General features: G+C 47.2%; 2 protein-coding genes across 4 annotated transcripts in view; one reads left to right on the top strand and one right to left on the bottom strand.

Annotated features, from left to right (window-relative positions):
- Positions 1 to 958: 958 nt before the first annotated feature.
- On the top strand, positions 959 to 4,584 carry RXFP3 (relaxin family peptide receptor 3). The gene is given in 4 exon segments (XM_032626570.1): positions 959 to 1,066; positions 1,510 to 2,183; positions 2,185 to 2,792; positions 2,795 to 4,584. Coding segments are annotated over 4 exon segments (1,515 nt in total). The 3' UTR covers positions 2,920 to 4,584.
- Positions 4,585 to 7,995: 3,411 nt separating this feature from the next.
- SLC45A2 (solute carrier family 45 member 2) overlaps positions 7,996 to 24,976 on the bottom strand; it is a 33,999-nt gene continuing 17,018 nt past the window's right edge. The window contains exons 3-7 of one of the 3 annotated variants that reach the window (XM_032625160.1): positions 21,738 to 22,063; positions 17,414 to 17,557; positions 16,655 to 16,739; positions 12,015 to 12,229; positions 8,001 to 9,607 (exon numbers count right to left, since the gene is read on the bottom strand). In XM_032625160.1, coding sequence (XP_032481051.1) covers positions 9,383 to 9,607; positions 12,015 to 12,229; positions 16,655 to 16,739; positions 17,414 to 17,557; positions 21,738 to 22,063 — 995 coding nt within the window. In that variant the 3' untranslated portion in view covers positions 8,001 to 9,382. Of the gene's footprint in view, positions 9,608 to 12,014; positions 12,230 to 16,615; positions 16,740 to 17,413; positions 17,558 to 21,737; positions 22,064 to 24,976 lie in introns of all 3 variants that reach the window. The other 2 variants (XM_032625159.1, XM_032625161.1) reach the window with 2 other exon arrangements.

The raw sequence follows: 24,976 nt of genomic DNA, 5'->3' as shown, positions 1-24,976 counted from the left end.
GTTAAGAGTTCTGATTATAATAGTAGTGGAAATAGGGGGCTGGTGGCCAAACAACAGCCTTATGAAATCCTCTATTCCAACTGCATCAAGGTAGAGTGTGGTTTTATATGAGTAAACAATCTGTTGAAGAGCTCTGGGCTGAGAGCTAAACATCTAATGTCTGTGAAGTCGGCGCACCAATTACATGCTCTGCTTCGCTTCAGTTCTCAGAATACACCAAAGCAGAGGGCAACACATGAACCCAGAGTTTTGTTATGTGAAGACGCTTTGAAAATCCTGACAGTCACAGACACCAATTAAAGTGGTCAGCTAATTAATAAGGGGAAGTGGAGCTGGCGTTTGTGTATTCAGGAAGAGACCTCATCTTCTGATTTAAGGTCTGGGCATGAAAAAAGAGGCCGCTATCATTGCTTTAAAAAAGAAAAATGGGGGCTTCCCTGGTGGCGCAGTGGTTGAGAGTCCGCCTGCCGATGCAGGCGACACGGGTTCGTGCCCCGGTCCGGGAAGATCCCACATGCCGCGGAGCGGCTGGGCCCGTGAGCCATGGCCGCTGAGCCTGCGCGTCCGGAGCCTGTGCTCCGCAACGGGAGAGGCCACAACGGTGAGAGGCCCGCGTACCGCAAAAAAAGAAAAGAAAAATGGGCAAAAGATTGAGCATTTGGGAGTGAGAAAGAAAAAAATTCTAATAGTTATGTTTGAGAATAAGAAAGGAAAAGCGATCGCAAATCAAAGCCGACTTTCTCCAGCGACATAGGAAAATAAAGGGTTACGACCATTTCCTTTTGAAGCTGAAGAGGAAAAGGGAAATTGGCCGCTGGGCTCTTCCTGCCTCGCACCTCTCCCCCCCTCCCCCGCGACGGGCGCGGAGAAGTTCAGCACCTCGGAAAGCGCCCCCTCTCACGGCGCGGGGGTTACGCAGGCTCCTTGGGGGCCCGCGGCCTCGGTTTGGCGGGTGGGGATGCAACTCGCGGGAACGCTGCTGGCAATTCCCCGGGAGCTGACAACAGCGGAGAGACGGAGACGCGAAGCCGCGAGGGCAGCATCGAAAGCCCTGCAGAGAGTCAGAGTGAGGTAGGCAGAACTCTGTTCAGAAGCCTCGTCCACGCAACTGCGGAGGAAACCGACAAAGGTATTTGAAAGAGAAGGAGAGGGCCCCCAATAGCGGCCTTGAGCGCCAGGGCGGGTATGCGCTAGCGACCAAGTGACAGCGGGAAACGCAGGGGGCAAAGTCTGACTCTTACAGTAGGGACCCGGAGACTGCCACCTTGGCCGGAGAACCTCTAGACGCCGACCGCTCGCCTTAGATGCTGTGCTCCTAGGCTCTCGAATTCCCCTGCAGAACAGACGCTCCGCGTAACTCCTGCGCCCAAGACCAAGCTCCGCCGGGGACGCGCCTGGCGCCCTGGTCCTAGGCGCTCTCTTCCGCGGCTGCTTTGAAAACCCCCAGGCACGCCGGAACCCCGGGAGAGCTGGACTCCCTTAGGGCTTATCTCCCGAAACCTGACGTAGAGGCACCTGCGCAGGCAGGTGGCCGCTGCAGCCGCGAAAGCCACCATGAATGAGGTGGCTGGCGGGGACGAGCTCGCAGAACTCTTCAGTCTGATGCCGGACCTTCCGCAGGCGACCAACACTAGCGGCAAGGCGTCGCTGCAGCTCCAGGACTTGTCGTGGGAGCTGGGGCTAGAGTTGCCAGCCGGCGCGGCGCCAGGGCATCCCCCGGGCGGCGGCGGGGCAGAGAGCGCGGACACCCAGGCGCGGGTGAGGATGCTCATCAGCGTGGTGCACTGGGCGGTTTGCGCGTTGGGGCTGACGGGCAACCTCCTGGTGCTCTACCTGATGAAGAGTAAGCAGGGCTGGCGCAAGTCCTCCATCAACCTCTTCGTCACCAAGCTGGTGCTGACGGACATGCAGTTCGTGCTCACCCTGCCCTTCTGAGCTGTGGAAAACTCCCTCGACTTCAGATGGCCTTTTGGCAAGGCAACGTGGAAGATCGTATCCACAGTGACGTCCATGAACATGTACGCCAGCGTCTTCTTTCTCACCTCCACGAGCGTGGCGCGCTACCACTCGGTGGCCTTGGCTCTTAAGAGCCACCGGACCCGAGGGCACGGCCGGGGTGACTGCTGCGGCCGGAGCCTGGGGGACAGCTGCCGCTTCTCGGCCAAAGCACTGCGCGTGTTGATCTGCGCTGGCCTCGCTGCCCAAAGCCATCTTCTCCACCACGATCAAGGTGATGGGCGAGGAGTTGTGCCTGGTGCGCTTCCCGGACAAGTTGCTAGGCCGCGACAGGCAGTCCTAGCTGGGCCTCTACCACTTGCAGGAGGTGCTGCTGGGCTTCTTGCCGCCGCTGGGCATCATCAGCCTGTGCTATCTGCTGCTGGTGCGCTTCGTCTCCGACCACCGCGTGGCAGGGACCGAAGTAGGAGCCGCAGCAGCCGGGGGAGGCCTGGCCAGAGCCAGCGCCCGGAGACGCTCCAAGGCCACCAAAGCAGTGACCGTCGTGGTCCTATCCTTCTTCCTGTGCTGCTTGCCTAACCAGGCACTCACCACCTAGAACATCCTCATCAAGTTCAACGCGGTGCCCTTCAGCCAAGAGTACTTCCTGTGCCAGGTATACGCGCTCCCGGTGAGCGTGTGCCTGGCGCACTCCAACAGCTGCCTCAAGCCCATCCTCTACTGCCTCGTGCGCCGCGAGTTCCGCAATGCGCTCGAGAATCTACTGCGGCGCCTCGCGTCGCCTTCTCTCACTGGCATGCGCCCTTTCGCAGCCGCCACCAAGCCGGAGCCCGAGGACCAGGCCGGCAGGCCCTGGCGCCTCTCCACCAGGCCGCGGAGCCCGACAGGCTCTACTCTCCACCCGGCGTGGTGGTCTACAGCGAGGGGCGCTACGACCTGCTGCCCAGCAGCTCCGCCTACTGACGCAGGCTGAGGCCCGGGGTACGCAGGAACTGCCAAGTGGCCTTCCCTCGGCGGAAAAGAGTAGAGAGGATTAGGGGATGCTGGGGGCCCCCCGGATCAAGAGGTAAGAGGGACGAGAAGAGAGAGAAACACAAAAGAGCAGCCTACGAAGTGGCCAGGGGACCTTCTCCGGAGAGGGGAGGCTGCGAACCCAGGTGGAGAGAGGAAGGTGGCAAAGTGGCCGAGACCAGCCTCAATGGACCAAGCCACCAGCCTCTGTCCCCCTTGTCTCCACACACACCCCTTCCTCTCCTTATGCTGTCAGCGCTGGGCTGTGTGGGGCGCCCAGAAGCCGAGAAAGGCATCAGGAATGTAAAGCAGTTCGGGGACAAGGAAGAGGGCCTCAGCCAAGTGGTGCGCAGACAACTGAGCGCACTTATTCCAGCGACTACCCACCCCCGCCCCAGCTCTTGAAAGGGTCCTCAAGGTGCATCCAGTCGGGTAAGCCACTCACAAAACCTTTGCACCTTGGCTCCGGGACTGCCCGGGCGCGAAGGCCTGATTTGCTGCTTGGCTGAGCGGAGAGCCTAGAGTATGGGACCAAGAAACTTCTTCGGAGTTAGAAGAAGGAGTGACAATCTTGTTCCGCCCTCAGGAGAAATGCACCGCGAGAGAGCCACCTCCCGTGATGCGTATGGTTTGTCACTTGGGATGGGGAGAGCGGACACACGCGGAGCCCGACTAAGACCCTGCATGGCCTCTGCGCTCATAGGTCGCCGAGACCAAAACCCTCCGGCGTGCGTGTGAGAGCCCCTTCGCGGGGGAGTGGAGTCTCTGCGGGAGGGAGCGGACGCAGTGTAGTTCGAGGGGCTGAATAGAGAGACCTCTTCAGGCTACGACCCCTAAAGGAGACAGGGGGCTCTCTGGGTCCCCCAGCAGCGACTGCGCCGCGCGCTGGAAGCTGGGCGTCTGGGTTCCCCTGAGAGCCGTGTGGGTACCTGGAGACACTCCTTGCGTTCGGATCTGCGCGCTGCAAGTGAGCTGTGCCCAGGAGCAACTTGAACAGGTCTGAGTAGACAGGCTACTGGGACTGGGGACTCCTCTGCAGCCTCTCCCCCTTCACTCTTTGGCAATCGGAATGCCGGTTTGATTGAGGCTCTGGGCCAGCGAGTAGGGGGATCGTTTGGCCGCGTTTTTCGTTGGCTTAGATGGAAGATTAAGAGATGCTGTAGAAATGTGGTTCCTGAAACCCAAATTCCTGGAAGCTGGAGTCTGATCTTTCAAGGGGGAGTTGTGGGGTGGGAAGGGGAATGGGAGACTCCAGTAAAATCTGTCCTAAAGGGAAAAGAGTACCGAGAGTCTGTTTTGAGGGGATCGCCAGGATTTCAGGTGTGGGGTTTCTTATTGTTCATAACATTGAGGAGAGAAGGCAGGGAATCAGAATCCCCATAGGACTCTACCTTAACCAAGTTCCATTCATTCTAAGGAGTGCTCAGCACGTTGACATGTGTGATGAATTCTTCCTTAAGCCCCAGTGTATGGGACCATCTGAAGGGTGACACATTTCTCATAACAATTCCGTTCCGGTCACGGTACAGTAGTCCTTTCTTGAGGCTGCTCAGAGTGGGGATCGAACAATCTACCCATCCAGCTGCCAGTTTTGACCGAGGTGCTACGGTTGTTCTCTTTGGCGACCTAGTTTGGGATCAAAAAACAGGTAATGTAGGCACCTACCGGTGTGCTTATTTTAATACCATAAATAATCATTATACAAACATGTCTGCTTAAATAGCCTCTGGAACTGTCAATCGTTTTGTGATTTTGTTGGAAATTCCCAGTAGCGTCTGAGATTTAAGGCTCCAAATGGGAACTGCACGGCCCCAGCGTCCCTGGCCCTGCTTTCTGTTAACACACACAGTGCAAACACTCAGGCCTTGGCCACAAAAACCAAAGCTGCCTAACGTCCTCAATCCTGAGTAGCCTTGAGAAGTTACCTTTTTCAGAAAACAGAAAAATGCTTTTCTTTAAAAGTAGTCAAATCAGTCTCTCTTTGCCCTTTAGAAAGAAAACTTACTGATACTGATATTGAGGACCAATGGGCTAATAAAAACTGAACTGTAAGCCCTCCTTGTCTCCAAAATACAAAATAAATGAACAAGTAAACACCCCCAAAGAACAAAGAGTAGCACGGTAGTGTATCTATGTGTAACGCTGGTATTAGACATTTACAGAGAGATTCTCTTTATTAAAGCAACTTGCCTTTTCAATTTTGACGATAAAATAATGTGTGGGTAGCCCAGGATTTTTGGGGAAATATGTTGAAGTGTGTGCCTCTGGGCACTAGAAAAACAGAAGGGGCTGGGGGCAAGGACTTCGTGAAAAAACTCTATGAAACGAGTCACCTCATCCCCACCCAAACCCGAGGACTCCTGAGAACACGGCTAGAGGGAGCAAAGACCAAGATTCTGTCTGTCACAAGGACAAAAGCATCAACAAGGAAATGGTCAAATCCAGTGGACATCAGCAATTTATTTTTTGAATGCGTGTTGTGTGCCTAGCTCTATCCTGAGTGCTGGGATCACAAACACATTCCTGACATTTAGAAGGGGACAGCGCCATGTACACAAGGCAAATGAGTCATGGGACAGTGAGTTGAATGTCATAGTAAGGGCTAAAAGAAAGTGCTATCTATAGGAACACAGGGATGGAAAGCTTGATTCTCCTGGGGGATCAGAGACTTCCTGGCCAAAGCAGTATTTGAGATGGACCTGGGAATATAGGTACACTTTAGATGGGCAGATCTGGCAGGTGAGATGGGGGAGTGGGCACATAGAGAGGGTGTCTGAGGCTGAGGAAATGCAGTGATGGAAGGCTTTGAGGTTGGAATGCCAGGTGCATGGTGCGGGAGGGAAGCAAAGCCGTGTGGCTTCCCTTTCTCCTGCAGGATTTCCTAGGATTTCTGTGAAGAATGTAGATATCCCTATACTTGCTTTATTTGTCTGGGAGTGAGACATTTTTGTCTCAGAGAGGATATGTCATTGGTACACTAAGAACAAGTACTTAGGTTCCCAAAGGTGGTTAAAGGCTTTTGAAACTGGATTCTATTCACTCATTCAAACCTCAATGAAGTTAAGGGAGTAAAGTATTTGAATATTTGAGCGTGACTCTGTGTGTGTGTGTGTGTGTGTGTGTGTGTGAGAGAGAGAGAGAGAGAGAGAGAGAGAGAGAGAGAGGCTGTGTGCTCTAGCTCCCTTCTTCATCCCATAACCCATCCAGTGTTCCATCTGCAAAGAGCTTCCCCTGTAATAAAGACCAGGCCCTGATGCCCTGTTGTTGGTCAGAGATGACTGCTCTTGACTTCTTGGGGGGTCCAGGTAAGAGGACCCTCAGCTGTAGGTCACCCTCCCAGCTCACCCAGTCATTCATTTCAAAATCTTTAATCACCTGAGCAGTCCTTGGAGAAGGAAATAAACACTGAACTCAGCACATAATTCCATTTCCACAGCTTGCAGAGGTCAAGAAGAGGTAGGTGAAGCAGGAGAGGCGGCTGGGTGCTGTTTCTTTCGTGATGCTGGGTGCTGTGTGACGTGGGGTCCTGGAAGCCCTGGCTTCACCCACACTGTGGGGTTGGGGGCAGGTGTTCTCCCCGGTCACTCCTCTAAGTCAGTCACGACCCTGCTGTGCTCAGATGGATAACGTGAGGCGGAGAGGGAGGAAGGAAGACTGGGGAAGATGGAATATTTTTGCATGTGAATGTGGTGACTTCATTTGGGAGTGAATACAGTAGTAGAAGGCAGGGGGACCCGACTGGGGGGCAGAAAATAAGTGCCGCTGTGGAGAGGAGGAAAGCAGGGCTCAGAGGTTGATAAGTGAAGCAACAGCACGGTCAGCTCTGAGGAGAAAGCTCAGCCCGGTCTGGAAAAAATTAATCTGGAGAAAATGGGATGAACTGTGGGAGCCCAGAGAGCCTGTTGCCAGATAAGCAAGCAGCGTGTTTTGCAGGAGGCAGGAAGGGGTGAGCGCTGCGGTGTAAGTCGCTGCCTTCCTTCCCCTCACCTCCCCCCGCCACACACACACAAACCAGAAGTGCCCAGATCCACAGGGGTGCCCCCGATGTGCCGCCCCACACACGCTAGCACTGCCCCAGCCACGACCCAAGAGCAGCAGAGATCAGGTTCGTAAAACAAAACGGAGGCAACCAAGAGAACTGCAGCAGCCTGGAAGCCCACAAGTGGTGAGAGGAGAGTGAGTGTGAGAGAATACAGCCCCAGCCTGAGACCACTGGAGCAACTGGGAAGGAGAGGGAGGCTGTCACGCGGTGACAGTGGATCTGGCCCTGCCCTTCGGCTGGTACTCTTTGGTACTCCCCTCAGACCCGGGCAGCCAGGACCCCTGCCCTGGCTCTGATTATTAGAGGGCACTGCTCTGTCCTCCCCTCCCACCTGTACCCCTTCCCACATGGCAAGGAAGCCAGAGCCGCCTGGAGCCTGAACTCCACACCCACACCTTCTAGATTACCCAAGACGTCAGAATTCCCCATCTGAGTGGCCCTGAGTCTACAAGGGCTCCGGGGGTCCTGTCCTTCGGAAGGTGAACGACACCGCTGAGCCTCTGCACACTTAGGTGCGAGGAGAGGCTGAGGGCGGCTGTTTGCAGGTGTGGTAGAGGCTGGAGGGGTTGGGAAGGCCGTGGGTGTGCAGGTGCCCAGGTGCACACAAGGGCCCTCACAGTGCTGGGTGGGGCTAAGGGTGGGGGGAGGAGGGATGGGCCTTCATCAGCGTTCTCACCCCGGGCCCCGGAAAGCAGAAGTTGGGAGTGGGCCTGCGCGCCTTGTGCCCCCAGCAGTTTTGCGAAAGAGAACCCAAAGAACCCCCAGAGCACGGTTCCTCTTCTCGGAACCCCTACCCCCAAATGAGCTGACACTGCAGGGGCCTGGCCACTCTACCAAACCATCCATCCTGCTACACAGGAGAAAAACCAGAGAACAGCCCAAATCCCCACGTTCCTGTCCTCAGAGCAGCTCGTTTCCTTTCTCCAAATACCCTTCGAACATGGGAGGTTTTGATAAGCTAGAAATTCACCTGAGGCAACGACTACACTATCAGACTCTAAGATGAGGCAGGAGGAAGAACCACAAACTTTTTTTTTAACTTGTAAAAACATGGGGGCAAATCATTCCGCACCACTCAGGCACATCCGGTGTTATTCAGACAAACACTTATGAAAGGCTGGGGACGGAAGGATCGAGGTCTGGGAGAGCAGGACGGTGAGCCTTCAAAAATAGTGACGATGGCTGTCATTTTTCTAGTGCAGAGACCAACTGTCAGCCCAAGCGCTGCTCTTACCGGAAACAGCAGAGCCGGAGTGCCTGGGGTCGAGGCCCAGCTCTGCCACTTAGGAGTTGTGTAGCTTCAGACGAGTTCTGTAATGCCTCTCTGCCTCAGTTTCCTCATCTGTAAAATGGAGATCAGTAACAGCAGCCTCTCTCAAGATTGCTGTGTTAACACAGGTTAAACGCCGAGAATGGTGGTAAGCACTCCGTAAGTGTTAACGTATTACAAATGGTCGCAACTCTCTGGGGTAGGAATTATTACCCCAAATGTGCAGATGAGCGAGTGTGGCTTGGGTGGGTCTGTAGTTTGCTGGGGAGCAGCAAAGCCAGGATCCCAAACCAGCCCGGCTCTAAAGCTCATGGTCTCTCTATTAAACCATGCTGACCTCTGGCTGAGCAAACGGCTTCACTTGGAGAAGAGAAATGGAAGGCAGTTCTTTGAAAGGCTTCCATAGAGACTCCAGCGGCTGGAACAAAAGTGCAGACTGGAGAGAAAGATTTTTACTGTGTCAATAAGATGAGCTGTTTCAAAAGTAGTAAATCCTCCAGCATGAGATGTTCAAGCAGACTTGTCAGGGATATTATAAATTAGCATGAATTAATTATGAGCGAGTTAAATATGAATTAAAGATGAGTGAATTAATATCTTTAAATAAATCATTGGCAATATTTTGAGTTACAGTGAATTTGACGAAAAATATTACTCCCCCCCGCCAACTATACATGGATACCAGGCTTTAAAAAAAAATCACATCACAGCATAAATCCCAGCATCACAGGGACGCGCTAGTCTGCTTCTCAGGTTTCATCAAGGCCTGAAATGCCCTGTGGAAAACAGACCCTGCCTCTCCATTCCTCTGCACTGAGACGGAGGGAGAAAGGCCCGGGGAGGTGCCGTCACCCACACTTGCCCTTTGCCCCCAGTGAATGGAGGCATAGCCCAGTCTCTCCTAAGACAAATGATGCCTGAAATAGGGAAACGGATGTGCAGAGGGCTGGCTGAGAGCGAGGAGTGGGCAGATCACCGCAGCTGAAGTCGTAACACGCGGCATCCAATGGGCAGATACAAACAGTGCAGAGCTAAAGAAAAGATCGATCTCCTGCCGTGTGCTCCACTGTGTCTGGTGTTAGGAACGATGTCTCTTTATTGACCTAATCCATATATCTAACAAAGAGAGCCACAAAACAACAGCCGATCAGTGACACCGCAGAGGCTGTGATCACCACGACGATGACGCTCCCGGCCATGTTGACCAGAAGGCCCAGGCCGCCTCCAACCAGGATCTGAGCCAGCTGCACCATGCAGGTGAGGGCGGCGCAGTCCACGCCCTGCCCTCTCACGCTGCCGTCCGGGCCCCCGCACCGGGCCTGCTGCCTCTGCAAGGGAAGCACAGGAACAGCATTTGATCTGCACCGACTGTCCTTCAGCGCAGAAGGCAGCAAGCAAACTTCTTCTCTAAAAAGCCAGGTAATAAATACTTGCAGCTTGTGGGTTGTTGATCTCAGTTGCAGTGCAAAAGCAGCCGCAGAACGTAAACAAGGTGGCCTTCCAACAGAATTCTATGACACGGGTATTTGAATCTCATGTAAGTTTCCCCTGTCACAAATATTATCCTTCCACTGATGTTTTAAAAATCATTTTAAAATTGTCAGAGAATTCCTAGAATTCCTGTCGTGCCTGTACACGACAGACTGTACAGAAATGCAGGTGGCAGACCACGTTCAGCCAAGAAGTTTATCAACTCCTGATTCAAGCTCCACCCCCCTGCCTGCACCGTTCTTCCCCACCTGCCACAAAGTCTTAAATTCCACCGTTCACACCTATGGGAGTTCAACGGTTAAGAACGCAAAATTATCTCTTCAATAAATCAATAAGTCAATAAATACAATGCGGTAGAAGCTCAGTAAATCTCCCATTCCTTCTCTTCCCTAGTGGTTACAGTTCAAACATTTTTAGAAGGATGTTGAATCACAGATATGTGTAGGGGTAGCAACATAAAAAAGCAATTCAACCTTTCAAAATATGGTTGCTTTTTGCTTAGTAGATTAATATTTGATTAGTTTGATATTTGGTCGGAACTGGTTGATAACATTGCCATTTATTGGGTATCATATATGTGCTAGGCCTTGTGCAAGGCTCTTTCACATACCTTACTTCATTTCGTTCTCACCACCTCCCTAGATGCACGTATCATAATCATTGGCCCCATGATAACAATAATGATACCACCTACCATTTTCTGAGTCTTTGCCAGGGGCCAGGTAGGCATTATGCTAGGCAGATTACCTGCACTATCTGGTTTCATTTAATTTTCCGACAGCTCTCTAAGGTGGGTGTGTCATTCCCACTTCATTGATCGGAAAACTAAGGCTCTGAGAGTTTGAATGATAATTCCTATACTATTAAATGAGAAAAAATCATTGTGCAGGAAAACGCACATTATCCTTTGAATAAGAAAGGGAAAAGAAGAAAACAGATTCATAATCGTTGGATTTTCATTAAAAGATGCTGGAAAAATAGACAAAGACCTGATGAGAGTGGTTACATGTAGGAGCCCAGGGTGGGGAGGTGAGGACAGGGGAAGAGTGGAGGGAGGGGTAGGCGGGAGCCACATGACGTACATGTATATCACTGTCGCCGTTGAACCACGTGATCGTATTACCCCATCTAAACGTGAACTCATTTTGAGTGATATTTAATAAATAAATGAATAAGATCCCCAGTGTCACATAGCTGTCAAAAGCGGGGGGGCAGGATTTGAATCCAGGGTTCTCTGAGTCCCAAGCCTCTGTGTTTTGGGCCTAGTACCATCCGACTCCCTCTTGGAGGGATAGTTCTTTATGATAGCTGTCTCTTTAGCAGCAAAGCACCTGCCATGCATTGAAACATTAGTGACCATGTCTGCCAGCGAAGAGGACAGCTACAACTCTTGTTTAAAAGGTTTTAACACCTGGTGCAACTCTCTCCTGCTGTGTTTACCAGATCAAATGATGAAAAAGAAGGCCAGCGCTGCGGTCACATGGACGCGTGTTCAGCGTTTTTGCTGTTTCCTACTGTGATGGATTAAGCTAATAGCCATCTCTTTAACTTTTACAGTTAAAGAAACGTAAGCCTATTTTCAGGGGGAAAAGTTGCATATCTGGATAAGAAAACGTGGTAATCTTAGAGCAGAAATACCGAACCTAGTGCTTTTTTAGCGCAGCATAGGGTCTTGCCCTCTGGCTTGAGTTCCGAGATGGAGATGGGGCGGGCCTCCCTTGAGGCAGCTGGTGAGATGACCACCTGCGACCAGCTTTCCTCCCTGCACACAGGGCATGACTTACCAAAACCCGGACTTCCAAGGAAAACGTTGCTCAACCAGTAACTCCCGGAAATTGCACCAGGCACCTCTGCAGTGGTTGAGGGCCTGGGCCCTCGTTGTGGCATCCAGAAACACTGCAGGTACGCTGGACATGTCATGAGCCCAGAGTTTCCCTTGTTTTGTCTCTGTGTGATTGTGGGCTGGTTTCTCAGCATTACCAACCTCACCTTTCCTAATCTGACTAATGGGAGTAATGGTACCTGCCCGACTGCTCCCAGGTGCACAGGGCTTCAGAGTAAGGAGGGGGTGGGCTGGGAAAGTGGTCAGGCCTTGGCTAGACCATCGTTACATCTGGCTGGACATCTTAGTGCTGCTGTTTCAAGAAGCCCTGTTCTCCAGCTCTGCTCTACATTTTCCTAGCAAGCTCCCCCAGCCTCCAGGTGAGTCCGGACGTCACTCGGTGCAGAGGTTCAACAACACACCTGCTCTTCCTGCTGCTCACGGTGGTACGCGGTGAGGAGGTTAAAAGGCACGGTGTACAGGGTGCTGGACATCACGCCAAACAAGGTGCACATGACCAGGCTGGAGTAGACATTCGGGAAGAGCCCGATGACGCCCGTCCCCAGGCCAAACAGCAAATACCCCATGAAGTAAAGACCCTTTAATCCGATGTAGGGAACCAAAGCTTTCTGAAAGTCTGTGTGTGGGGAGAAGAGAGGGAGAAATTACAGCTGGCAGTGCCTCACATCATCTCATAATTTCAGACAACCTTTCCTTTTGAAGATTCACTTTTTTTAGCCTTCCTTTAACACTGAGTCAGGAACAGAAGAACCTCCTTATCTGTGCTTGAAAACAGCTGGCTTTTGGAATAAGTTTTGAATCCTTTGTGTAAAGAAGAGCTGGAGATTGCCTTGCTGGGTCGATTTTCTTTTCTGCAGGGAAGGACCAGGCGCTGTGTACTGGGGAGCTGAATAGTAACGGGATGCAAAAGAGGCGACTGAAAAGCCCGCCTTGGTTATGGGACCCTGGGGCAGGAAGCCATGGAAGAAAACCGGGTATCTTTCCGATTCACAGAGATCTAGCCTAACAAGACCAAAATGACAATCCAGGTCTCTATTAGCCCCACAGCCCAAAGTCAGGTTGGAGGAAATTAACACAACCAGATTGCACAGAATGATCCAGCTCATTCGGTTTCTTTGCCCCACCTGAATGCCATCTGCAAAACCTGAGAAGGAAGTAAAGAACGTACATCACCTGTAGATGCTCTCCCTGCCTTGCCAGCCCTTCCCAGGCTGGTCAGGGGGTCCTGCTGCACCGGACACCTCCCCCTCGCTGGCGCCTTCACCCTCTATGGGCAAGTTCCACAACTTCTCAAAACCTCAGTTTCCTCATCAGAAAATGGAACTAATAAAACCCTTCTTGGTGGTTGTTATCAGGATCAAATGAAGTAAAACGTCTAGGAAATCACCCAGCCCAGTGCCAAGCACACAGAAGACATCCAGTTAATGGTGGCTATCATTACTTCAATAAATACAGAGTTTGCTGAATATGGTTGACTTTTAACTGGGGTCCCCTCCCAGCGGGTAAACTTGGCTTGCTCATAAAGAACTCATGGTAGAGCTCATTTTTTTAAATTGGAAATTCAGCTTTTAAAACATTTTACTATGTTTTCCACCACAGTAGGGAAAATCCCTAAAAAAAAACCTTTATCTTCCTTTTTTAATTGGTTATTTTTCTTTTACTTTTTATTTTATATTGGAGTATAGTTGATTAACAATGTGTTAGTTTCAGGTGTACAGCATAGTGATTTAGTTATACATATACATGTATCTATTCTTTCTCAAATTATTTTCCCATTTAGGTTGTTACATAATACATGTGAATCCCAAACTCCCTAACTACCCCTCCCCCCTCCCCCTTCCCCCCCTGGCAACCATAAGTTCTTTCTCTAAGTCTGTGAGTCTGTTTCCATTTTGTAAATAAGTTCATTTGTATCATTTTTTTTTAGATTCCACATATAAGTGATATCATACGATATTTCTCTTTGTCTGACTTACTTCACTCAGTATGACAATCTCTAGGTACACCCATGTTGCTGCAAATGGCTTTTAATCCGTACTTTCCTTATCTTTCCTCTGCCCCATTCTACTGGAACACATGGACCCAGGGGATACACAAATGATAGATACCAGAAATGTGCCTATTCAAGAGTGAAATTTTCCATATCTATTCAAATAATTATTGGATTTACATTGCATAGACAAGAAACCTAATATTTATTACATTTGTATCAATTATGTATTACATTTGTATCAATTATGGAATTCTGAAAATGTTAAGTGGGCAACAGTGCTTCCTCTATTAAATTCACGCCATGCTTGTTGGGCTGTTGTCAAGGTTGAGAATAAAAGCAGTATAAATTTAGGTCAGTTTCTGTTTGCTTAATGATTACATTTATGCGGAAAACGTAATCTAAGTTGTCTCAGTACCTAAAAGATAACCATCAGTATTCATTAGGGAAATGCTCTCACTAAGTGTATAGGCCAGCCAGGAAGGAGGCAAAAGAGGATAGAGAGATATTTGGAAACATAACTAACTTCACTACGAAGATGGTGAAGTTATCTAGCAAAGAATGCTTTATTCATAAAGCAAAGAAAAAAATGCTTTATTCACTAGCAAAGAATGCTTTATTCATAAAGAGAAAGCAATAAGTTTAAGGGCCAAGTTGACTTGTCCTCTGCTGGGTCTGATGCCAACTCATACTGTACCTCTCCTTAGGATTGTAGGGAAATGATTGATTTAAGCCCCAGCTATGGATAGTAGTGTATGATATGAACAATTGGCTATATTTCAGTACTCAGCGTGGCTATACTCATTGATCTAAGTGTGCCTGCTGTGCAAAGGAGCTTAAAAACAAGTCCCTTATCACCATTCCCCATGCCCCGCCCAGCAGCCAGATAACCCTGCTAAGCTCTGTCTGGATAGAAATTCTGGGTCTGCGTCTGATGTTATGTGATGAGTCCAGAATACAGGGTTATCTGGTGTGCTCTGGAATTGAGGGAAATGATTGATTCTGCCCAGAGTGGGTTGGAGTGCAGAGGGAAAGACTTGAAAGATTGCACAGAGAGGGAGTTGGGTCTGGGTGGGGAGGTAGAAACAGCAGTTCGGGTGGAAGAAACCAAAAGCAAATACACAGAGGTGAGAACGTCTGTGCAGTGGGTCATTGGAGGAGTTCCTGCGTGGGAGTGACAAAGGTCCAAGTGTGAGCCCGGCCAAACTGTGAAGCCCGGAGTGCCAAGATCAGGACTTTTACTCCATCTTATGGGCACGAGAGCCCCTGAAGATCCTTGGGTAGGGCTGGTTGGTATTTTATAAAGAAAATTTTAGTTCTAATTCACAGTGATAGGGATCCCATAGATTTATGCATTAATATAACTTTGGAAAATTATTCAAATAGTAGGTATTCTTTATACACAGGGATTTTAACTGGAAAGGCTCTAAAAAATAACATGCTTTTGAATTTTCAAATGCCATGAAATTCATACAGGAACTCAGACTAGACTAATGGAAGGGTCCCTAGAAGGGATTTTTTTGAGGAAAACAAGTTAAACTTGACACAAAATTCAAATACTAATGACTTTTAGAAAAATGTTTTCCTCTTACAAGAATGAGAATAGTAATAAATATTCCCCCCACCTCTTGAAAGCACAAAGGGATTGAGATGGATAATTTATTAAATCCTTTCAGTCTAACACTCCCTGATTCTAGGTAGTTGAAATCGTCCTCCTGGAGTTTTCTTTTCTTTTTCTTTCCTTTTAGTATATGTGCTGCCGAAGCAAGCACCCTGGAGTTTTCTTAATTCGTACACTCTAAGGGGGAAAAAAATGGGTTTGCTGAGGAAATGTAAGCTTTAAGCCACCACTCTTTGGTTACCATAAATTTGAAAGTAATGAATTGTATGGTTTTATGATTATTGGGCTCATGAATATGCTTATATTAGGTCCCCTTTTCCCAATTGTGCTATACTTTGAAGAGATTTTTCTTGATCTCGAAGCAGGTTTCCCACTGTGCTCTGGCTGAGCAAAGGGCTAAATGCCAGACTAGGGGTCATTATATATATTCAGCCTCCATCCCCACAAGAAGCACGGTTCAGTGACAGAATGATGCCCCTGAGAATGGTAACAGGGACTGTCCCCAACGCCTCCCCCCCAACCTCGGCCATACCCCTGCTGTCCCCTGGGCCTGTCCAAAGCCTGGAGCTCTGCCCTGGGGACCAGCTATTCTCCCCACAATGCTGGAGAAGCTCTCAGATTTCCACTCCAAATGGGGGACCTGCATACGTTTTATAGGCCAGAGTTTTTACTTAATTCAATGTGTACAGCACTTGGAGACTTCCAAACAAATTAGCAAGCACAAAACAAGCCTGTGTGATGCCCTAGAGTTGGAGTACATCCGTTATTTAAAACCAATCCCAGAAATCCCTTTGTTTACAGTGTCCTCACAGGTAATCTTAGCCAAGGGGGGGTTAATAGACTCCAGACCCCATGGAAAGCTGGTGTCTGAGAAGGTAAGCTGTTGTTCTCAATCTGGAAGAGTGGCCCTGTAACATACCCACCCACCTGAGCTATTATTTTATATGTTCGTTTTGTCACCTAGCATATTAACCATCCCTCATTTTCTGTCAAGACTGATAAGCACATCTATGAAATGCTACCGATGCCCTTATTCCAGCAGAACACAGACCTAGCATTAATCAATAATCTTGGCTGTGGCTACCCCTCATCCATCCAATACTTCACCATATTGTTTACAAGATTTCCTGTTACTTTCCAAAGTATTTTGATCAGGATCCCACTGACTGCAAGTACAAAGTAATCACTGAGGAAAATGATACCCAGAATTCACTAGGGAAAAGGCTACTTGATGCGGTCCTTTCTAAGGAAATAGTTTTTCCTGACCTCCATATATATTTATCAAGAATCTGCCATCTTAGAGAGCAAAAAAATAAATATAGAAATACAGATGTATAAAATCCAAGATTCCGCTAGCCCTTAGAAGACATCCTTAGGATGAGGAGACTCACAAGAATAAAGTGAGGAAAACACAGAGTTGATGCACAAACCCCAACATCCAACCTCGACCCCCCTTTGGTAGATGAGGAACTCTGTGGAGTTGTGTGCGCTGTAGGGGTCCCCATGGTACACGATCTGCAAGAAAGATTTGGGGCCATTGAGTTACCAGTGCAGGGTGGTAAGGACCCCTTCTCACACGTTCTGCTTCTTCACCCCTTCCCGGGGTTCAGACCTCGTTCTCCCATGAGCACGTCACCCTTTCATCCTTTCACACCTCCATTCAAGGACCCTCAGGAGGTCTTAATGCATAAAGTCTAAACAACATCCCCCTGGATTTTTTAACACCCCTCCTTCTGCCTAACAGCTGGCTCTACCCGCCATAGGCAACCCGGCCACCCATATTCTGGTACAACCAACAGGCTTCTGACTCATCTCTACACATGCCATTCCTATCCCTGCCTAGAATGTTTTCTCCTTCACCCCTCCCTCTCCAACTCCTTCTCACCTTTCAAGATCCAAATCACACTGCACCTCTTTTATTAAGCCTGCTGTGACCGCTACAGTTCACCTTGATTTTTCTTCCTTATTTGTTGTACTTGATCAAGTACTGGTCCCATCGCATAGTGTCCTCTAGTTGTGTAGGGTGTAGTAACTTCCCTCTGGAATCTGTCTGTAAGCCAGCTCCTTGAAGGTACTCTTTCCTACACTCTTACTGTGCCCATCTTAGAGGCTGGCTCAGAAGCTCCACAGGTGCTGATGGAGGGACTGGTGTGTGAGATAATGAGCGTGTACACAGACATGTCCCTTACCTGGCCCATGAAGTCTGTGAAGAAGAGCATGTTGGACAGGAAGGCGGTCCATCCGATGAGGTGGCTGATGCAAAGGCAGCGGTAGTGGGGAGGCATGCTCAACAGCGCCCTCAGCAGTGACTTCATGGTCACTGCCCTCCGAGTCTGGAATAAAACAGCAAACAGGTGTGACGTTCAGTGTAGACACACAGGCAGCTGTGGGAGCAAAGCATACAGCCATGTTACATATCTGTCGGTAGACTATCACACGAGGTCGCACTTCCTCGGCATGGTGCCAAGGTTTCCGTTGAGCGTTCTCATAAGAGGTGTTCTGTTAAGTACGTGCAGATACTTAGCAGTTTCAGGTCAGGAACAGGGCTTTGGGGACATGAGGGTGAAGGGACTGGAAATAAAGCTTGCTTTGAGCCAAGATGTAAGACACATCTAGCTTCCTATCTTTGAACAACAGAACTACCGCTGAGGATGAAGCTCATAGATCGAAGCCAGCCCCTAGATGGTTATAATTCTTAGATTTCTTGACTCTTTTTTATTTATATATATTTTTGGCTGCGTTGGGTCTTTGTTGCTGCGTGTGGGCTTTCTCTAGTTGCGGCGAGAGGGGGCTGCTCTTCGTTGAGGTGCGCGGGCTTCTCATTGCGGTGGCTTCTCTTGTTGCGGAGCACGGGCTCTAGGCGCGCGGGCTTCAGTAGTTGTGGCTCATGGGCTCTAGAGTGCAGGCTCAGTAGTTGTGGCGCACGGGCTTAGTGGCTCTGTGGCATGTGGGATCTTCCCGGACCAGGGATCGAACCCATGTCCCCTGCATTGGCAGGTGGATTCTTAACCACTGTACCACCAGGGAAGCCTCTTTCTTGACTCTTAAAATGTAGTAGTCTGAATTCCAGGATGGCCTCTATGATCTCCATCCTCATGATTCTGTTCCGTTACATGGCAAAAGGATTTTGCAGATATAACTAAGGTTACTAATCAGTTGGCTTTGAGTTAATTAATAGGGAGATTACCTGGGTGACCCTTATCAAGTCACATCAGCCCTTTAAAAAACATAGAGTTTTCTCTATATTTCTCCCAGTTGGCTGGGAGCAGAAGGGGAAGCCAGAAAGTCTCAAAGCTCAAGAATTGCTGGCTTTGAAGGTGAAGGGGGCCACATGGAAAGGACCTGGGTGTGGCCTCTAGGAAATGAGAGTGATCCCTGGCCATCATCAGTTAACAAGAAAACAAGGACATCTACAACCACGAGAAGGTGGATTCTACCTGCATGAGCTCGAAGCTGATTCTTCCCCATTGGAGCCTCCAGATGAGAAGGCAGCTTCACCAACACCTTGATTTCAGCCTTTTGAGACCCTGAGCAGAGAATGCAGCTGAGCCCACCCAGACTTCTGACCTACAGAACTGTGAGATAATAAATGGGTGCGGTTTTAAGCTGCTAAATTTGTGGTAGTTTGTTATGTAGCAACAGAAAACTACCACATAGAGCCAATCAGCTCCCTGCTCTGGGCCAGGTACCTCCTCCTAGTTTATTTCTCTGGATCCTGCCATCAGCCAACAGGTGTAGACGAGCCCTATATCAAGTCAGAAGTGAGAACATTGTAGAACACACACACACACACACACACACACACACACACAATGACTACATATGCCCACAATTCTTTAATCTAGACTTAAATTATGTTAAAACCAGAGGCTATAATTTATTGGTATCAGTAGCCTTGAGAGAATGAAAAATTTTGAACTATTGACACAACTGTTTTGAAATACAAAAAAAGGAAAGAGCCTTTAGTAGCTTGTCATATGAGAGGAGAAAGAAACCTCAGGAATATTAAGCAATCACCTGCCCTGAAGACACTGAGACGATAAACATTAACCATGATGGGGTAATGGGTCTTTCTTGTCAGATTTTTATTTATTCTGGGTCTTGACATAATGATATTGGGTCCTGGCTCGTTTATTTATAAGACAGTCTCCTGAGATTTTCTCTTTTAACTCTAATAGCAAATTGTTTCATAGCTCTTAACCTTATATGATAATGCTTTTTATTCTTTGATGCAGAAAATTACATTTACTCATTGTAGGTTCGTTGTACAAGTTGGTTTTTTTAATTCATCAGTTTTGTAGTATTTATGACTATGCCTCAACTGATTTTTTTATACTTAATCAGTATTAAAAAGTATAGACATTACCTTGGAGTTAGGAAAAATAAACATTTTCTGCATGTAGAATATGGTATTTGTCAAAATAAATGGTGACCATAACAGAAATCCAATGGAGAACTATTACTTTTTTCCTTGACCACAGGAAGAAGCAATGAAAGGTATAGACTGGGAAACGACAGCCTGATTTTCATGCCTCAAAGTGATTTATCTTCACTTTCTTTCCAAAAATTCAAAATTTTAAAAAGTGAATCTGACCAGCAAGTATTCAGTCTCATTCCAAACATTAATTTATGCTTCTGCCTTATACATAATTTTCAGCCTGCTTTCATTGTTAACCTAATTTTTTCTCTTCCAAAAATAAATATGAGCTTCAAAATTGTGCCTAGTCTTTCTGTAAAAGCTGTGAATGTAAATACTTAAAGTCCCTTTGGGTATTTTAACTCAGAATGAAAATGCAGCTGGCTTCTTATTCACTGACGCGTCATTTCCCTTTGTGAAGCCCTTGCAATGATTCTGAACCGTTGGGAAATGTTTTACTGCATACGTTATGCACCTTTGTCAACTGGACATTGGGTGGTGATGGATTTATAAGTGAAAAAGGCACAGAGCCATCAGGGGGAGAGAGAACTGTACAAAAGTGCCACCAGAAGGACACTAAATATTGAAGGGAGTAACTGATGGCATGGAGGAACTAGAGATGGATTTTATGGTATCCAGTTTGAACAATAAATGAAATAATTCAGGCCTCTTGCCATTAAAAAAAAAAATCCCAGTTCTCAAATTGCACAGCCACCCTCATTTTGGAAAGTAATGACTTCGACAAACAAGATGGCCAGGGCCTCGGCCCTGACACCTCGGAGACACCCATTGCTCAGCTGGAAGCTCCCAAGATGCACTTTTGGAATAGAGGTGTCAGATGCTTGGCTTTGAGCCTAAGATATGTTTCTCTTTTTTTTTTCCTTATGTTGTTTTGCTTTTATTTTTTAAGTCACATAACAGAACCATTCAGAGCCTACAGTGTTGTGCGTGTGGCACATACGAATACAAGTTAATTACATTTGACGCATGTCTTAATGGTGTGGAGGGTTTTATGCCTTTCAAAAGACTTCTACTCACTTGATTTCATTTGATCATCACAACAGCCTCGGGGTAGAATAAGACAGCCTCTGCTGGGTGACCCTCTGAGGGCAAGTCATAATCTATCAATAGGGCAAAGAGGCAGGCATAATCTATAATAGCTACTTATCTTTAGTAAACCCTGCCTTGTTTTGTTCCTTAAACCCTGACATTATTTTTCTTTATTTTCAAAGTAATACTTGTCTATTATAGAAATGTTGAATATACTGAAGGGTTTAGAAAAGAAAATGAAAACCACCTGTTAGCCCATCACCCAGAGACAATAACTTCAATTAACATTTTGGGTATATATCCTTTCTGTTTTTTCTCTGGATCTGCGTAGCTTTTCCCACAGTGGAGATCATTTTGTATATGTATGTGTGTTTTATCTGATATATTATGTCTTAAACAAATCTTCAAAAACACACAGATCCTTTAATGATCGAATGGGTTCCATCGTATGGCTCTTCCATGATTCCCGTGCTGCCTTGCAGAACTGCACAGCGAGGGGGCTCCATCCTAACTGAGATCAGCAGGGAGTGTGAGTGTTCTCCCCCAGGTAGCCTGGAGCCGCAAAGGTTTAAGCAGGTCTCCGGAAACCTATATTCTCATATTTTCTCTATTTACTGTGTGATCAAGATAAAATGAAGGCTTCATCCCAATAACCTCTTAGTTCCTCCAGTTCCCAACCCAGGGATGCTGTCATTTGGAATACAAATTTATAATCCTAATCTAAGAAGTGAAGATACTTCTTGTGTCCTGAGGATGATTCAAGGCTTCTCTTATGGCCTTACATTTTTCAACTGGCTTCATCTTCCCTGGTTTGACGGTCTGAAAAGAGTAAGAGACAGGAGGACTAGAAGAAAATGCACACATTTTTCTATTAGGTGCAAAGTTTTAATTCCAAGGGATAATAGCTATTGGGGATTTGAGGATTCACAAGACTTTTCACATCAAATAAGCAAACAAAAGACAAAGAATCATTTTTAAATATCTGAACAAAAGGCAAGAACAAGAATATTTTTCCTAAGGTAATAAAAAAGAAGTTGCATCTTTACCTGTTCAGCAGGATTTTTGTTTTTTTCTCCCTGCAGCGCCAGCTCTGGGTGTACATAACCATTTTTAACGTTCTCAATAGACCCATACTCATACATTCTGTCTGATGACAATGCAAGTTCCTGAGGGGCTTGCTGTGGGGGGATGTCCTTGGCAACATCTCTAAGTGGGGCTTCAGGGATACTGAACAGATGGATAATAAAACACAAAGTGAGCACCGACGAGGAGAAGAAGAACATGACCTGGAATTCTGTGCCCAGCAGTCTTCCCAGTTCCAGGTGGGCCCAGTCGATGGCACCCAAAAGGTAACCCAGGGCACCTCCCAAACCTGCAAAGCAAGCAAGCAAGAGCTGTATTAGTATTATTTAGAAGCATCTTCTCTTTCCATTTCCATCCGTGGGAAAGCTCCCTGAGGACAGCGTAGGCGGCCTGGTTACGATGGGAGAAGCTAAGACACCTTGGCCAGGAAGCATGGGTTCAAGGCCTGGCTCTAGCATGCACTTGCTGTGACCTTGGACTTCCTCACTTGTCATATGGGGATGATAATAAAAAAGCAACCTACTGGTAGGGTCACGACTGGAAAATGGACTAGTGCCAGACACGTAGTGAGCACTTAGTAAACAGTACCACCATCTGAAGTCCTACAGCTTTCTAAACTGCACTCTCAACACTGCTTAAGAACTAAAATTCCTGGCCCTAAAGGGCTCCAAAGGAAACCAGTTTCAGACTGCGATAAAATATAATTATGTATTGTTGTTGATCTATTAATAAGCTTCTTAGGGTGACACAAGTTTGCAGAGACCTAACAGCCTTAGAATCTGTCTTCTTTCATCTATGAAAAGCTAAAGGTGTGGGTGGAGGGATAAATTAGGAGTTTGGGATGAACAGATACACACTACTGTATATAAAATAGATAACAAAGACCTACTGTACAGCACAGGGAACTATATTCAATATCTTGCAATAACTTATAATGAAAAAGAATCTGAAAAAGTAGATATACATGTATGTGTAACTGAATCACTTGGCTGTGCACCTCAAACATTGTAAATCAACTATACTTCAGTAAAATAAAATAATAAACAAAAAAAAAAGCTAAAGGTACTCGTCCCCAGTTGACAGACACAGAAAAATAAAAACAAAAGCTTAAATATGAATTTTTAAAAATCTTATCCTCTCACAGGACCTGGACCTGAAGTCTTTCTGGTGCCTTCTTTACCTGCTTGCACTTAAAGACAGTGTGACCTGAGGGAGGAAGGACTTCTCAAAATCGATCCTGCCCTTATGGTCTAATATTTGAAATTCTACCATTAGTGATTCATTCTTTTGGATTCCGGTTTTAAAAAGCAAGTGCTCCTGGTACAGACAAGACATTGCATGTCTCAGCGCCCAAATACTAAGTGCTCCTCAGACGGTCCTTCTGGCAGCAGGCACCAGTGACGTCTGAGAACACCGGGCTGCAGCGGGGGTGTACCATGGGGTGGGAGGTTGTCCAGGGAAGTAAGCAGATGAATGCCAAACACACCTTCTACCTACATCACAAGCTTTCATAGGGCTGATCCTCTGGCAAATACCTTTACATATCAACCTCCCATCGTGCCTTACCAGAGACAAATACCTACCTAGTCAGATCAGCTTTCTGTTTGTTTGTTTTTATTTTTCTTGTGTGAGTGAAGGCTCCATTTTATTTCCCAGATAAGGACAACATCCCCACAAATCAGAGAATCAAGGAAGGAAACAGAGCTTAAGGAATTCTCTATCTCTAACCCTAAACATTTAAACTTACATAAACTCTGACCCCAGGAACACAGATCTGAACGCCAAATAATATGAATCCCAATTTATCCAGAATGGTGGGAGAATGGATGATTCTGGTGACTACACAGTCTGTCTAGTTGCAATTTATCATAGAGGATATTTACAGATAAACAACTGTTTAACCATTGAATTCCAAAAAGACGGCATCATTATCATGCCCTGAGTGACAAAGCATTTTAAGGTGGAATTATGGGAAATGGTGGCCAATGGGGTGCAATGAAACAACATGTTCTCTGCCAGCAAGGAATATGTGGCCTAGTTATGGGTGATGTGCATATATATAAACAGATCAGTGGCACATACAGTGACCTGTTTGGACGGTGGGCACCCTGGTAGGCTCCGAGAACGGAAGGCCCTTGAGGGGGTCACACTGCTGCTGATTCAGAGGGTAGCTCTGGGACATATGGCGCGTCTGGATCGCCATTAGACAATGATGCTCTTTATTCAATCATGGAGATGCCGTGGATGTCAGAGGTCGTGTGCTGAGTCAAGCACTCAACCGAAAAGAATGTACTAAAAACCCAGCATTATTTGAGGGTCTGTCTAAACCAGGGTTTCTCAATCTCAGCACGAGGGACATTTGGGGTTGGATAATTCTTTCTTGGAGGCTGTTCTGTGCATTGTAGGATATTTCGCAACACGTCTGGCCTCTCCCACTAGATGCCAGTACAACTTCTCTACTGGTTTTGACGACCACAAATGTCTCTGACATTGCCCAATGTCCCTCACGGGGCTAAATGGGCCCCAGCTGAGAACCCCTGATCTTAATTAACCCTATGAAAAACTTACACATTCCGTGTTCAAAACTATCATTTGTAACTAGATCAATGGTTGTCATACTGCCATTAAGTTCTCCTATCACGTATGCCTCTTTCCTTCAAACTTATTGTTCCACTGAGCAGAGAAAATATAGAACAGAAGACCCCTGCCCATTTGAAAGAATTGATGTGTGAAATAAATCCTCCACTGTGCTACAGAATGGTGGCTTTATTTTATGAATACAAACGTGGATATAAACATGATGGATTTATATTAAATATTGACTCGAACACTTGAGTCCTACAATTGAAGGGTTTCCTAGTCTAGTTTTGCATCCACTAGTGTCGTGTACTTCAATAAATATTTATTGAGTACTAAATATATATAAGAAAACGCTACTAACTTCTGGGGATATAAACGTAAATAAGCCACAGCAGCCCAATCGTCTCCTCCTCAGGAGATAGTTACAAACAGAAGAAGCAGATAAGTAAACAGCTGCTTTAAAAAAAAACTGTAAGAAATGATGTGAGAACTGTGGGCTGGGTACTCAAACAGTAGAGAGGAGCTCTGAAGAGTTTATTTATTATTACAGAATTCCTCTTAATCAGCAGTGAAGCTCATAAGAGTTCAATATATCAAGGAATCCAAAGATTTTAGAGGTAGA

The sequence above is a fragment of the Phocoena sinus genome, chromosome 3 (assembly GCF_008692025.1).
Source record: "Phocoena sinus isolate mPhoSin1 chromosome 3, mPhoSin1.pri, whole genome shotgun sequence".
Classification (NCBI taxonomy): domain Eukaryota; kingdom Metazoa; phylum Chordata; class Mammalia; order Artiodactyla; family Phocoenidae; genus Phocoena; species Phocoena sinus.
Note: the sequence above shows the minus strand (reverse complement) of the source record. Positions and strands in the feature narration are given on the sequence as shown.